Genomic DNA, 14952 nt, shown 5'->3' with positions numbered 1-14952 from the left:
TAGGTGCGTTACAAAAACAATATCTTTACATGAAAAAAATAATTTAATTAAATTACAAGTTTAGTACCTAATATTATATTTTAAGAAATTAATTAAAATTTAATTTTTTTCTATTAATTTCTAAATTTTAAAAATATAAAATAAACTTTTCACGTGTTGAATAGTTTTAAATTAATTGATTTGTTGGACAAAATATTAAAATTTGTTTTCAAGACAATTAAAAGATTCCAATTCTTTTTTTAAAAAATTAAAATAGGCCTAAGATGTATGGGGAATAGCTTAAAAAATACACCCACCGAAGAACATTCCCATCGGACGTCGGCTATTGTGGCCGTACAGTCACAGACCACGACCAGGTTCACTGAACCTCAGACCCCATTCCCCTTTTATTTAGATCCATCGAAACAAGTTTCAGGAGAAAAAATTCACTGATCCTTTCTTCTTCTTCTTCTTCTCGCCACAATGAGGTATTCTCTATCTTCCCTTTGCATTTCTTCTTCCCTTTTTTGCTCTATTAAATAAGATCGAAGTATCTGAAAATGCTAGTACATTTGATATGATTTTTTAAGATATCCTGTTTGAATGCTGAAATCCTCGCATCTACTGTTTGAATCTCGTTGTTTTGTTCCTCTTTCAATTATTTATTTTGTTCTTAAAGTGGAAAGGAAGATCACGATGATTTGGCTCAGGAAATTAAAGTGTTCATATCGTATGGAATTAAGATCTTGTTTCGGATTGATCTGTTTGGAGATTTCATCATTTGAACCTAATAATTACCTTTCTTCGAGTCTTTTCCTATAAAAATGCATATAAACTCTACTTGAATCCATCCTCGGGAGCCAAATGCCCTAATATTGACTAAGATACGATGTCCAAAGGTGTGTGGATTTTGGACTGAGATTTATTGCTCCGATCTCTGATGTTTAGCTAATTTTTATCCTTCTCAGTTCAACAATTTGTTCTGCTGCAAATGGAATTTTATTTTCTTCCTTTCGGCTGTTCGGAAACAATTATTGATTCGTTGCTGCTTAAAATGTCTGTATCATTTGGTTTTCTTCAATTCGTGTAGAAGATTTCTGTCAAAGTACAAATTAAAGAGCATAGAGCCAAGCAATTTTGTGTCGAATTTAAGGATTGAGACAAATAAGAACCAAAGTTTAGAAATCAGAACAAGATTTCTTTCATTTAGATCATTGTTATGTATATATATATGAACTCCAAATAGTTGGTTGTACAGTACATTGGCTAATTATTGTCCATAGGTGCAGGTAGAGTAGCTCAACATGAGGCATTCCTTTCTTCTGGCAAAAAAGATGGTCTAAGAACGATGCCAATATTTATATTTCACGAGACAAACAACTTTTTCTAGACTTCTTTTCTTTTTCAAACCAAAGATAAACAGAATGGCTAGTTTGGACTTGGGATTTGCATAATTTCTTGTAGCCATTTGCCTGCTTTCTCACTTATGCTGCTGCTCCTGAGTTCAAGCTATATGCTATCGTGGCCTTGTCGTGGCGTCGATGACCCGGGAGAGCAAGATCAGCAGGGGCAATTTGCCCGGTCTGGTCGCTCCTCCTGCAGCAGTGTGATCGTATAGCAGAGCAGAGAGAACATTTTGCTGTTCTTGGAAGAGTTCCCCTATTGAAACTTCAAATGCTTCACTTTGTAGTGGTCATCATGTCCTTTGGCTGACGATGTTCTTATTTTCATTGGATTGTTTTCAATAAAAGCTTCTGGTTTAGTCTCTTTGTTGTGAAAGTTGCTTCCAGTTTCAAAATAAAAGTGATTTGTTCGTTTAAGTAAATATTTATTGTTCCTTTTAACTAACTTAAGTTAGAACAACTATCTTCAAAATTCAAAATTTAAGGAAAAAAAAAAACAAAAAAACAAAAAAACAACATTAGTCCAAATTAAATTATAAACTATTACAGGTTAAATTATAAATTTAATTCTTAAACATTTTAGTAAAATAAAAATTAGTGATTTAAGCCAAACAATAATAAATGGTCGGCTTTTAATGGTGGGCTTTAAAAGTTACACCCTTATAAATGGTGATGGTTCTCCTTTCCAACCAATGTAAGACATCACATCCACCCCTTTGGGGCCCAGTGTCCTCGTTGCCACTCTTTCCTTCCTCCAATTGATGTGGGACCGACCCCAGATTCACCCCTTTGGGGCCCAGCATCCTTACTAGCACACCGCCTCGTGTCTATTCCCTTCGTGAAACAGCGAGAAGGTTGGCTTATCGTCCGGTGTCTAGCTCTGATACCATTTGTAACGACTCAGATCCACCGCTAGCAGATATTGTTCTTTCCTTCCTCCAATTGATGTGGGACCGCCCCCAAATCCACCTCCTTTGGGGCTAGCGTCCTTACTGGCACACCACCTCGTGTCTATCCCCTTTGGGAAACAGCGAGAAGGCTGACATATCGTCAAGTGTCTAGCTCTGATACCATTTGTAACGACTCAGATCCATCGCTAGCAGATATTGTCCTCCGTGTGCTTTCACTTCCAGGCTTCCCCTCAAGGCTTTAAAATCAGACAAGGGAAAGTTTTCGCTCCTTTATAGACGGTGGTTTGTTCTCCTCTACAACAAATGTGAGACATCACAGATTTATGAGAAAAAGTTGGTAATTAATTATTTCACTTTTTTTTTTTAATAAAAATAAATTATTCCAACATCAAATATTTCACGTGACGTAAGTCACGTGGAAGTGGCCGAGCCGCCGAAGTAAATAAGCATACAAACATTTACCATAATAGCTTGTTGGGGGAGTTTTAGGCGTCTTCTGGGAATGAACGTGAAACGCAGCGTTTGGGTGGTCCCCGCAACTCATATCATGGGTTTTCGCGCCCGCAATCACAGTAATTATAACCACCCCCTTTCCCGCCGATCATATCACAGTCAATTCAACTTCAACGCATATCACTCATTCCCCATTTTTATTTTGTTCTCCGTACTTTGCTTTCGCTGCAGGTCGTTTTTTCACTGCAAAGCTGCGCTGTCGCTTCTACGCCTACTTCTTCTTCTTCGTCTTCTTCCGGCTCATCAAGCGTGCGTCATCCTCCGAAGCGGAGAATAGAAGAGAAGAGAATCGCAGCGTTTCGTGGTTCCGATGAAGCTTCGTCCTCGTAAACCGACCTCCAATATTTTGATCCAAGGTACGGTTTCGATTTTGCGCCTCTTTATTTCTCGCATGCTGTGTATTTATAAAGAATTGTGTTTATCGAAAACCTAATGTTCAATTGGCTAGAAAACGACGAGGTATTGCTGTAATTAGTCCATTGTGGCCTCATAGGATTTAAGATTACGTTTGGCGTATTTTTTAAATGAAGTGCTTGAGTTATTTGATAGTTCTGTGCCGGTGGAAGTTCTGTCCAGACGTTGTGAACTTCTTGAACTGGAAATAAGCGATCGTCGCCAAATAAGGAAGTATGGCGATGATTTTAACTCCATTGCGGCACGGTAGGATTTAAGATTGCGTTCAGCGTGGTTTTCAAAAAAATGTTTTGGTTTTTTTGATATTGTTGTGGCGGAGGAGGTTCTATTGAGATGTCATGCGTTTTTCGGGCTAGAAATACACGAACTCTGCACATTCTGTGTTCTGCGTTCTTTGTTTCCTCTTCTTCCCACTGTTTTTGGGGGGAAGATCGATGAATTGTGAAATAGCTGTGTAGTTAAATTGTTATGTTATTGGAGCAGGAAACGCAGATGGTGATGCTTCTGATGATATAGACGTGTCGTCTCTTTATTCTGACAGTGAAAGTGAAGGTATTGTGTTTTTCTGCGCTGTAGATGTTTAATTAATTACGGCAATCCTGGTAAGAAAATATGTCTCAAGCTGGTTCAGTCTGGTGTCAAATATTTCTTTACAATTTTTCTCTCTCGTTTCAATGGTGTATGTGCATGTTTGTTCAGTTAAGCGAACTCTTCCCTCTAACAATCTCTTCAATAATATACTTTTGTTCACGTTACCATTGCCTACAATGCCTTAGGTTTTACTTGTTTACCTGACATGTTATTTCGTCATGAACAAAGAAAATAACTGGGAAATGGCTTTGGACGTTAAACCACGAGTTGACACTTTTAACTGGGCAGATCCTTCCTCGAGTTCTGAGGACTTTTGCGAGCCTTCAACAAAGAAGTCTAGAGCAAAGAAAAAGAGAAAAGGTATTAAAGAGGAGGGGCCTAGCATCGAGCAGGAAGTGTGGAGAAAAGTAGGTAATGATGAAAACCCACACAATCAGACACCAGAAGTTATCCCCGTCCAGGGTGTGGTTGATATAGGGAAGCCAAAGACCAAGTACTCAAGAAAGAAAAAGCAAAAACCTATCCTTTTGTGGGATGTCTGGGCGGAAGAACATGAGAGATGGATCGATGAAAACATTGAAAAAGATTTTGATATGGCTAGTCAAAATGAAGTATTGACTGAAGCTGTTGAAACACCCTCTGCACTTACGATGCCCCTACTACGGTATCAGAAAGAGTGGCTAGCTTGGGCACTGAAGCAGGAAGATTCTCCAGTTAGAGGTGGGATACTTGCAGATGAAATGGGAATGGGAAAAACCATCCAAGCAATTGCCCTGGTACTTGCTAAACGTGAACTATCTGGAGCTGGACTAAGGAGACCTTCCCCATACCCAAGTTCTTCCAAGGACTTCCCTTTGATCAAAGCAACACTTGTGGTATGTCCCGTGATTGCTGTAAGCCAGTGGGTAAGTGAGATTGATCGTTTCACATTAAAGGGAAGTAACAAGGTGCACGTGTTTCATGGTCCAAAACGAGCACAGAGTCTTGAGACTTTATTTGAATTTGATTTTGTTATTACAACATACTCTGTCGTTGAGGCTGAATACAGGAAACATTTGATGCCTCCCAAGGATAGGTGCCCTTACTGTAGTAAACTATTTTATAAGAAGAATTTGAAGATTCACTTGAAGTACATTTGTGGTCCTGATGCTGTCAAAACAGAGAAGCAGGCTAAGCAAATAAGAAAAAGGCCTATTCAGCCACAAATATCGAAAGGGGAAGTATCTGCTAAAGATAAGAACAACAATTTTCATAATAGTGGCAGCCAGAAAAGCACTTTTGGACAGACAATGGGGCAGCATGAGAATGATGAAAACCCTTGTGGGAAATCAATATTGCATTCTGTAATATGGGACCGTGTCATTTTGGATGAGGTGAGATTCTAAAACATCTGGTTTCTTTTTGTTTGTTGTTTGTATTTTTTTTTTTTTTTTTTTTTTTTTTTTTGTGGGGGGGGGGGGGGGGGGGGGGGGGGTGATGCTAGACAGATTTGTTTTGTCACTGCAAATTGATGGTGAAGCAGGGATACAACGGATTCTTTTGCAGATATTCCACATCTCCAATTTCCTTGCTTCAAAGAAGAAAATAGAACGCCTAGCTAGCCGCTATCGTCTATTACTATCCCTTTCACACCCCTTCTACATTCAAGCTAAAGTCATAATAGCTAGAACAAACTCCCACAATTTCCTTATATCTTAACGTGATCATTTTGCCCTTTTCTTCTCTCTTTCAGTGTTTTGCATTTTCCTACGACTACATAAAAATCCCATCCAGTTATTATTCTCATATGTTTGCTATATGTTGTTTTCCATATTTCCGATCTTCGTTAGTCCCTGTGGAAACCAACTCCAAAATGGGTAAGAACAAGGGAAAAGGAAACCTACCAAAGTTTCTCATTCAACCCCAAGTGTAAAATAAAAATTATGATGCCGATTACCATTTTTGTTTGTTTCTTTTTTCCAAAAAACATTATTGCATAAATTATTATTTCCATCAGTAGTTTAGTTTGATTGGTGCTGGTTGCTGTTGAAATATAACAAAATTTTATGCAAACATAGGCGCATTTCATAAAAGATAGACAGTCTAATACTGCAAAAGCTGTTCTTGCGATTTCTTCTTCATTTAGATGGGCTTTAAGTGGCACACCTATCCAGAATCGTGTAGGGGAGCTTTACTCTCTTGTAAGTTTTTCTTTGTTTATAACATTGTCTACCTTGAGGAAAATGATCATTCTCAATGTAACATGTGTTTTTTGGTACGCTCAGGTTCGCTTCCTGCAAATTGTGCCTTATTCTTTCTACTTCTGTAAGGACTGTGATTGTAGAACACTCGACCACAGGTACTAGTTTAGATTTGATATTGTTCTGCAATCTTGGTAAATTTTCATTTGAACTTTTTATCAGCTTCCTTGTTTTTTGGACTCATTAATTTTCTTATATGATGTAACGTTTGACCCTTATGGGAAATTTCAGTTCTGTTAGCTGTCCTGACTGCCCTCATAAACGCATGCGGCATTTTTGCTGGTGGAACAAGGTAAGTTCTGTAATGTGTGGCATTTCAATATCTCTGTAACATTGTTAAACTATGTTCTTTATTATTATGGTTTGGTTTGGAAGTATATTACGCTACGGATTCAAAATGTTGGGAGAGGTCCTGAGTTTAAAAGAGGTATGATATTGCTGAAGCATAAAATTTTAAGTAGCATCGTACTACGACGCACCAAAAAGGGTAGAGCTGCTGATCTTGCTCTTCCTCCTAGTATTGTAAGTGGACATACATATGTTTGTTACTTGTTCGTATTGATGAGCAAACTAATTTTAGTTCTGCTCAATCTTCCCATAGGTTTCAATTAGGCGAGATACCCTTGACATTCAAGAAGAAGATTTTTATGAATCATTGTATAATGATAGTCGAGCAAAATTTAATACGTGAGTGACCATCTATATCTACTGATTCTTTTTGAGCCTGTTTGTTGAAGTATCTTTAATCCATATTAAGATCAAAGTCCCTTTAGTGCATATGATGCAAGTAATTACAAATGTGGAGACTAATTTGGAAAATGTTTTATTAGTGTCTTAGGTCTTCTAGATTTGGAACTTAATTTAAAGATAATAATAGATAATAATATAGAAAATGGTTACTTTTGAAGCTGAGACTATTCTCCAAGTCTTTACTATCAGTTTATTTTGTACCAGGTTAAATTTTTATGCATCTTTTTCCGTTTCAATATTTAGTAATTTGTCTCTTTTGAGTTGTACTCTTTTGTCTTGGTTGAATTTGATTTTATTTTTCGTTAGATAGCTATCGTGGAACATACTTTTTGTGGGTGCATATGGAATGGCTGTTTATTTTTTGGAAGAAAAATTTTATTGTACTGTGAAAAAAAAATCAGTTGATGTGAAGTAACTTGAGTGAGTATTGTAGTGTTATAGTACTGCTACCAACTTCTTATTCTTCCTTTTTTTTTTTTTTTTTAATGTTTGTTTTCTACTATGAATGCATATTCAATGTTATCAATAAAAATGTTGATTATTCAGAAAGCTATTCTCTGAAGCAGCACTTGAATTGAGAAAGAAGCGAGTATGAATATATCAGTTTAGAATTGGTTTTAACAAACACGCATATTAGTTGTTTGATGCAATTTTTTCTTTGTAGTTTTGTGGCAGCAGGAACAGCAACGAGTAATTATGCACACATATTTGACCTTTTGATTCGCTTGAGACAGGTCTGTTGTGGCTTCTGGTCAGGCTTAGAAATCTATGTCGATAGTTTTTAAGTCTTCAGAGTTCGGAAATTGCTTCCCCCCCCCCCCCCCCCCCCCCCCACTTTTTTGTGTCTGATGCTTCAATGAAAATATTTAAAGGGCATTTCTTTGAGAAATATGTTTTTTTTGGATAAGACCTTCAAGAACTTCTTTATCCAATAGCGTTGTTCCACAGAACATGCGAAAGTTTATCTGCTAATGAATTTTATTTAATTCATTTTTCTCATGATTTTACAGGCAGTTAATCATCCATATCTCGTTGTATATTCTAAAACTAATGTCATAAGTTGTGGAAGCATTGATGGTACTGATAATAATAACGAACAAGCATGTGGAATTTGTCATGAGCCAGCTGAAGAACCTGTGGTGAGTTTCTGGTGAATCCCCACTCTCCCTTCCTTCCCTTTTATCCTTGTTTTCACAGTTTGATAATTTAAATTTTCATCGAATTTTTTTGCATTCAATTGTTCATCTTTTGTGAATATTAGTGCTAGCTAATGTCAATTAATCTATTGAAGTACTATAGTTGCGAATCTATTTATGATCACTCATGAGTATGACTGTTGTTGACGGGTTTCTTTTCATAGCCAGTGAAAATCCATGAGAACTTTGCTGAAAATGAACATCCTGTATTTGATCACTACCTTGTGTTGTTGCCCCTTAAAATCACCACCATTCTTTTTTCACTACATTACCTATTTAGTTGAAATGGAACTGAACGAGTCGAATTACTGCCTTTTTAATAATCTCTTCTATTTTAACAGGTTACCTCTTGCGAGCACACATTTTGTAAGGCCTGCATTATTGGTTTTGCCAATGATTTTTCGAAGCTTGTCTCATGTCCTTCTTGCTCAAAGATGCTCACCATTGACTTTAGCACAAATCTGGCTGGTAGAGATCGAACCATTAAAAATACAATTAAGGGGTTTAAATGTACAAGTATACTTAACAGAATACAACTGGAGAATTTTCAGACGAGCACAAAAATAGAAGCTTTGGTACGTTTTATTGAAACTCCCTGTATGTTTTAATCCCTCGATGCAAATGAAGAAAAGAGCATGTTTTATTTATTTGGTCACGCTTTGACTTTTTTTTTTTTTTTTTTTTTATTCCAGAGAGAAGAAATCAGGTTCATGTTAGAACGAGATGGATCTGCCAAAGGAATCGTTTTTAGCCAATTCACGTCATTTTTGGATCTAATAAACTATTCCTTAACAAAGGTGAGTTGTAGTAAGCATGTAGAGTCTTCTTATAGCCAAAGAAAATTAGTCGTTTTATATCATGCAATGAACCCTTTGCAGTCTGGTATTACCTGCGTTCAACTAATTGGAAGCATGTCCTTGCCACAAAGAGATGATGCTATTAAGAGATTCATTGACGATCCAGATTGCAAGATTTTTCTAATGAGCTTAAAAGCTGGAGGGATTGCTCTCAATCTCACTGTGGCATCGCATGTAAGGAGTCACTTTCGATTGACTATGCAATTTAATTATTCACATGTCATGACCTTAATTATGTTGCATATATGCTGTTATCACACTGTTTATACAAATATGTTTTTGCTCATAAAATTAATTGTGTTCGTTTTCGGTGACGAATACGCCCTATTTTCCTTCTTTGATCTTCACTTCAGGTGTTCATCATGGACCCTTGGTGGAATCCTGCTGTGGAACGACAAGCACAAGACAGAATCCACCGAATTGGACAATATAAGCCTATCAGGTGCAGTGTTTTGATAAAATAAAAAAAATATTTGGTAATTTTCTGCCATTGCCTGAAGACAGCACTAACATGCATTTGACATTAACAGAATTACGAGATTCGTTATTGAAAACTCTATTGAGGAGAGGATTTTGAAGCTGCAAGAGAGGAAAGAACTGGTATTTGAAGGGTACGTTGCTCTGCCCTTTAATCTTACAAAAAAAAAAAAAAAAAAAAAAAAAAGATTCACTGTGTCTCTCTTTGCAGAACTGTAGGTCGGTCTAACGATGCCTTGGGAAAATTGACCTTGGACGACATGAGATTTCTGTTTATTTGACCAAGTTCACGAAAGAAAAAAAAAAAAAAAAAAAAAAAACTAATACCTGCGCGCGCACAAAAGAGAACAGAGCCAAGGTTATGTACATGTACATGCACACACTCACACCCCTTTTGTACATCTAAGTCCAAATTTTGATTGTGTAAATGCTTCTGATCATATTTTGCTTGAGGGGCATATACATTTTACCTTTTGGAGGAAAGTCAAAACGTTGAAACATTAGTTCAATGATATGCTTCGACTTTACCCGTAAGTCTCTCTCTCTCTCTCTCTCTTGTTCACACATAAAAGAAAGGAAGGAAAAGATCATAGGTTCTGCAATGCCCGTAGATTCATTTAACAGGTGCTAAAAGTATTAATTAATGTATAGGCTTGATTTTTGTTTATTTTGTTTTCATGTTACATAACTTACTGCCAATTGAAAATATACAGAATTTGCATAAAAATTCATTGTTAATTTTGGATTGTGGTTTTAAAACAAAATTGAATAAATAAAACCATTGATGCCAAAAAAATTTACACTAATATGAAATTGCATAACGTATAGAATTATGTGGAGGGTTGTTCATGTATCGTTCCCCCGAAACATCTTCTACATGGTTTTTTTGGAAACATCTACATGGTTTTTTGGAAACATCTACATGAGTTTTTTTACACAGATAGGGGTGTACATTGTTTGAGTTGGATTGAGTTGAGCAACCCTCTGTTTTTAGATTATTCATAAATATTCAATACAAAAATAGATGATCTCTACCATTTTAGTAGCTACAAGAATCTCTCACCCATACTAAATGTTATTCAAAACCTACCACAAACACTGTTCTATACTAAATGTTATTCAAAAGCTACCACAAACAATAGAACAGTGTTCTAGAACAGTTGAAAATGATCCAAGGAAAAAGTAAAAGAAAAAAAAAATTGCTTTCCAATAAACAAATATAGAAGTTTAAGTTTCAAATTATTAATTTAAGAATATATAAAATGAAAACAATATACTTTAAAAATAAAATATTTATAAATCATATTCAATAACCTGTTACAATAACCTGTTAGTTTATTCATATTGTAAAAGTTTATTCATATTGTAAACCATGTATTTAAAAGTGGTTTTTTATACTTAAAACAGATATTTAAAATATATAAAAGAAACAAAATAAAATAATAAAATAACATAAAAAAAAAACAAAATAATAAAATAATAGAATATAAAAGAAACTAAACAAATAACATAAAAAAAAAATTAAAACAAAATAATAAAAAGTTTTATAAGGCTAGAATAAACCCCCAGACCATTTATTGAAAATTACGACTTTGCATTATAACACTTTACTTTTATCTTCCTTCAATGCATTAGTCTAGTAAAAAATTATGCTTAAAAATATCCTGGTCTTGTTAAAATTATATATTTCTTTAATTAATATACAGCTATATCCTTTTATGCACCTCTAAGGTTGTAAATTTTATTTCACGTGCCACCCACTGATTCCCCAAGATCATCCGTCTATGTTTTACTGAAATTTCTGAACATATATCAAGAGAGCGAATTACCTATTAAAGATGGATGGCGTAGCATTGAAGTCACCACCTCGATGGATATGCGAACAAAACATTGTTCTCTTTCTCTATCTCAGCAAAGTTCATTGTTTCAGCATTGCGATTGACGGGTACCACAACAAAACAAGACCCTGAGAAAGAATCATGATATGTAAGTCCTGAGAAACAAGACATATGAAAGAACAAAAGTTCCAAATTTTTCATTCATGATAGGTAAGTTTTACTTGCTTGAACTCACTTGATACTTACTGTTTCAAACGCTGACATAAATCCTAATTTCACCGCATGTTTTTCGACAAAATCGTCTTTATAATCAGATCAGAACTTCATCATGATGGTCCTGCATCATAAAAGGCAACTAGGAATGAAACCTGAACCATACTGCTTGATGATGCTCAGGAGACTTAAAATAAAAAGTTGAAAATGGAATCAAGTTAGGAAAACCCATTTAGATTTTAGCATTGTTGAACAAAGCAATAATGCAGGGAGACAAGGGCATGTCTAGGTATTATGAGTCCTTCAAGTGAGTTGCGACATGTTTTTTTCGTCAAGGAACAGTTGCTTGCAACATTGAGTTAGACTAAATAATTCTTGAGATTGATGTAAATACAAAACGCTTACTCATTTTTCCCGTCCTTGGGTGGAAGCTGGGGTGTTAGGATCGATACCAATTGTTAGCTCTGATACCAATTGTTAGGATCGCTCAACAACACACACACTCGATCAAAATGAACACAAAGAATAGAGAGAAAATACAAGAAGCAATATTGGCTAAAAGTTTTATAGTGATGACTTCACTATTCTTCATTCCTTTTCATTACTTGTATGCTCTCTTGTTGTACATACTTGAAGTCATCAATATAAAACCTTTAGCCAATATTCATCTATGTATTTTCTCTCTCTTTTTTGTGTTTATCTTGATCGAGTGTGTGCGTTGTTGAGCGATCCTAACAATTAGTATCAGAGCTAACAACTGGTATCGATCCTAACATGGAAATCTTGAACAGTGTGGGTTTCCAAGGAAGAGAAGGTGTTTTTGCAGTTGATTTTGAGAGAGACGGTTCTTTGTTTTGCCCTGGAATATGGAAGCTTCTTTAGGGATTTCTTTTTTATCATTTTCCCTCTGCTTTGGAAATGCTGTCTGAAGTTCAACCTTTTCGAATGGAGCATCTTGAGCTACCCCTTCACCTGATGTCGAAATAGTGGCAATCCTTGTGCTTGGTTTCGCAGTTTCACCTTCCTAGGCAGTTAATTGACACCAGTTGCCTTTGAGAATAACGAGAAAGAGACAGATCACTAGGATTAGTTTCATGTATTGACGAAAAATGTAAGACACTTTATTGCAGATGGAAGAAAATCTAATTGACTAAGATTCACACCTTTTGGATTCACGTCCACTGTGACCTGGTGGGAATACGAAAAACTTCACCGCGGTTGTCAAGTGGTACAATAAAGGGCCTTGTCGCCTCGATTTGAGAAATGGGTTCATCAACTTCGAAGCTGTCACCACTCCACAAAATAGGATTATTTTTAAACGTGAATTCAGAAGCCAGCATAATTCGCCCGTGAAAGGAACTAGGGCTTCTAGAATTGCAAAGCAAAATGTTAGTTTACTTCTAACAATTTAAAACTCGATTGAACTAGCATGCACCATAGCACGTGAATAATAAAATTCTAAAATCTAAGTTAAAGTATTCTATAATATGAATTACCATTATCATAAGAAAACAATCTGCTACTTGATTGCACAATATATTTTGATTGGAATTGCCCTAGAGCTTTTATAATCGAACAACGTACCATCACCACCTAAATGGATAAATTTAAGTGAATTAGGTACAACAAATGAGAGGACGGCAATCGCCCACAGATAACGAAGATGTTACTCTGAATTTGTTGATAAACCTTCCTATTAAGTAATGCCTATTGCTGGAGCTCAGAATAGAAAGTGTCATCTCCAATTAAAGAATGTCCGCAATGATATAATATTACCATGTAAATATATAACTACGTTCAGATAATGTGTGTGCATGCTTGAGCACATGTCTGTGTTCATACCAAGAGCCTTTCTATAATCTCATGTTCACATATAGAGGCCAAGACAACAAACTGGACTCTAGAGCTGAAGTAAAATCCTGTTCGATAGCTCAGCTAAAACTGATGCGGATGGAATGATCACGACGATTACCATTATTATTCTTCCATAACGAGCACAATTTCTCCCCAATCCTAATATAAGCTGGCATTTAGGAGTCCTTTTATCCTTAATATTTTATAGAGATACGAAATGTCCATTATGGTTGAAGATCAAAACGATATTATTTCAAAATTTCCGGTCACATTCGGTAAATCAAGTCAGATCTAACCACAATCTGAAAGGATCTTAGAATATAGCCAATATGAAATTTGGTACCTCTTCTTTGAAGCCTTTGTTGTCGCTGACGCTGGTAGACCAGCCTTGTACGCTGACTATCCTAACATCACAGAAATGAGTAAAACATACAGAGAACAGATATCCTAGTTATTGAGATCTCAGACTCTTAGTTCGCCAATTACAAGAACTGAGGAAATATGATTACTCGCATTCGGCTAAAACGCAAAACATTTGATTTTCAAATAAACAACGACAACGATAGCAATTGTACGTCATAATGCAGAAGCGACTAAACAGCGAATGCAAACTCATTTCGTTCGCACCTTAAATCTGACCTTCTCGAAGCAAAATTACAATAGGCGTTACAATTTCATCACAAACAATATTAGATCAGTTAGATTGCTTCTAATCGCTGCCGCGAAAGAACAGGAGTGAACAAAACAGAGAGAACAATCGAAACAAATATCATTTAACCAACCGTACAATTTCTGCATAATCGAAAACATTAACGAAAGATAGACATTCGGAATTTTCATCTCCAATCGCCATTATACTTTCTTCATTTTATTCATACAACAGTTTTCAAAGGCAGTAAACATGTGAATCTTATATACGAGTATTTTTCGTCCTCGATCGAAACTTTCCAAAACATAAATCGAACTAAGAAAAAGCGGAAACGCTTTCGGAGTTCTCGGATCTCAGCAACATGAAACATATTTAATGCTAAACTTCGAGGAAGATAAAATAACTAAGATACCTGCAGAGCAAGTGAATCGAATGCATCGAGCACAGCGCAATAACTATAAAAGAAATGAGCGAAAGGGAAGAGAAGCATTTATATATACGACTCAAAAACTTAAAATTGTATGAGTATTTTAAAGCATAATACTAATGAGTATTTTCGAATTTTTTTATTTTTTTTAAGAGTATTAATGAAACTTTTAGAAGTACCACTAAATTTCATCCAAAACTAACTGTAAATATAATTTTTTACGAGGATATTATTGAAATTTTTAAAAGTTTAGAGATATTTTTATTTAGATAAAATAGATATTTTTATTAATTTTACGTATAAATAATTATTAAAATCTATTTTTGGTATCAATATTTAAAAAATGGTATGTTTTATTGAAATACGAAGTTACCTATTTTGCATTAGCACAAACTTTTTAGGTTATCATTTCTAAATTTAGTTATCATTTTCTCCTTCCTTTCTAAGATTCTTTGAAATATTTTTCTTTGGAATATTTAATCTAATTTTCTATTCACGAATAATTTACGTTGGCATTGATGAAGTAATTTAATTGAAAGCGAATATAACTTAATTAATATATACTTCGTACTATATTTAAAAAATAAAATATAGATATGTCATTCAACATGTATCGTCCAGATCCACTGGTTGGTCTTTG

The 14952-nt window shown here is 35.3% G+C and overlaps 2 protein-coding genes and 1 long non-coding RNA gene across 10 annotated transcripts; 1 reads left to right on the top strand and 2 right to left on the bottom strand.

Annotated features, from left to right (window-relative positions):
• Positions 1-276: 276 nt before the first annotated feature.
• On the top strand, positions 277-9865 carry LOC111777227 (Helicase protein with RING/U-box domain-containing protein). 3 transcript variants are annotated; one of them, XM_023656725.2, is made up of 17 exons: positions 277-467; positions 2978-3162; positions 3704-3772; positions 4100-5184; positions 5869-5991; positions 6076-6149; positions 6283-6343; positions 6427-6573; positions 6653-6738; positions 7466-7535; positions 7812-7940; positions 8339-8572; positions 8690-8794; positions 8876-9028; positions 9208-9296; positions 9385-9465; positions 9543-9865. In XM_023656725.2, exons 2-17 carry the CDS (start codon positions 3117-3119, stop codon positions 9610-9612), a joined length of 2622 nt encoding a protein of 873 aa, XP_023512493.2. In that variant the 5' UTR covers positions 277-467; positions 2978-3116; the 3' UTR covers positions 9613-9865. The 3 variants fall into 3 exon arrangements, 2 of the variants coding, with proteins under 2 accessions (XP_023512493.2, XP_023512492.2); XM_023656724.2 differs by lacking the exon at positions 277-467 and adding an exon at positions 2617-2865; XR_015412127.1 differs by lacking the exons at positions 277-467; positions 9208-9296; positions 9385-9465; positions 9543-9865 and adding an exon at positions 2614-2865 and having other exon boundaries at positions 7812-7951; positions 8876-8911.
• Positions 9866-10095: 230 nt separating this feature from the next.
• LOC111777236 (uncharacterized) lies at positions 10096-11742 on the bottom strand. The gene is made up of 3 exons (XR_015412131.1): positions 11416-11742; positions 11161-11297; positions 10096-10313 (listed from the first exon to the last, which is right to left on the bottom strand). It is a non-coding gene; the product is annotated as an uncharacterized LOC111777236 (long non-coding RNA).
• A 417-nt stretch (positions 11743-12159) lies between these two features.
• On the bottom strand, positions 12160-14425 carry LOC111777232 (uncharacterized). 6 transcript variants are annotated; one of them, XR_015412128.1, is made up of 6 exons: positions 14298-14419; positions 13580-13640; positions 12879-12975; positions 12546-12675; positions 12320-12432; positions 12160-12241 (listed from the first exon to the last, which is right to left on the bottom strand). XR_015412128.1 is itself a non-coding variant. In XM_087118546.1 (5 exons), exons 1-5 carry the CDS (start codon positions 14321-14323, stop codon positions 12399-12401), a joined length of 348 nt encoding a protein of 115 aa, XP_086974672.1. In that variant the 5' UTR covers positions 14324-14419; the 3' UTR covers positions 12177-12398. The 6 variants fall into 6 exon arrangements, 3 of the variants coding, with proteins under 3 accessions (XP_086974672.1, XP_086974673.1, XP_086974674.1); XR_015412129.1 differs by having other exon boundaries at positions 12177-12432; positions 12546-12666; positions 13580-13635; positions 14298-14401; XM_087118546.1 differs by having other exon boundaries at positions 12177-12432.
• Between the last annotated feature and the right edge of the window lie 527 nt (positions 14426-14952).

The sequence above is a fragment of the Cucurbita pepo genome, chromosome 16 (assembly GCF_057944985.1).
Source record: "Cucurbita pepo subsp. pepo isolate OVF chromosome 16, ASM5794498v1, whole genome shotgun sequence".
NCBI lineage: Eukaryota > Viridiplantae > Streptophyta > Magnoliopsida > Cucurbitales > Cucurbitaceae > Cucurbita > Cucurbita pepo.
Note: the sequence above shows the minus strand (reverse complement) of the source record. Positions and strands in the feature narration are given on the sequence as shown.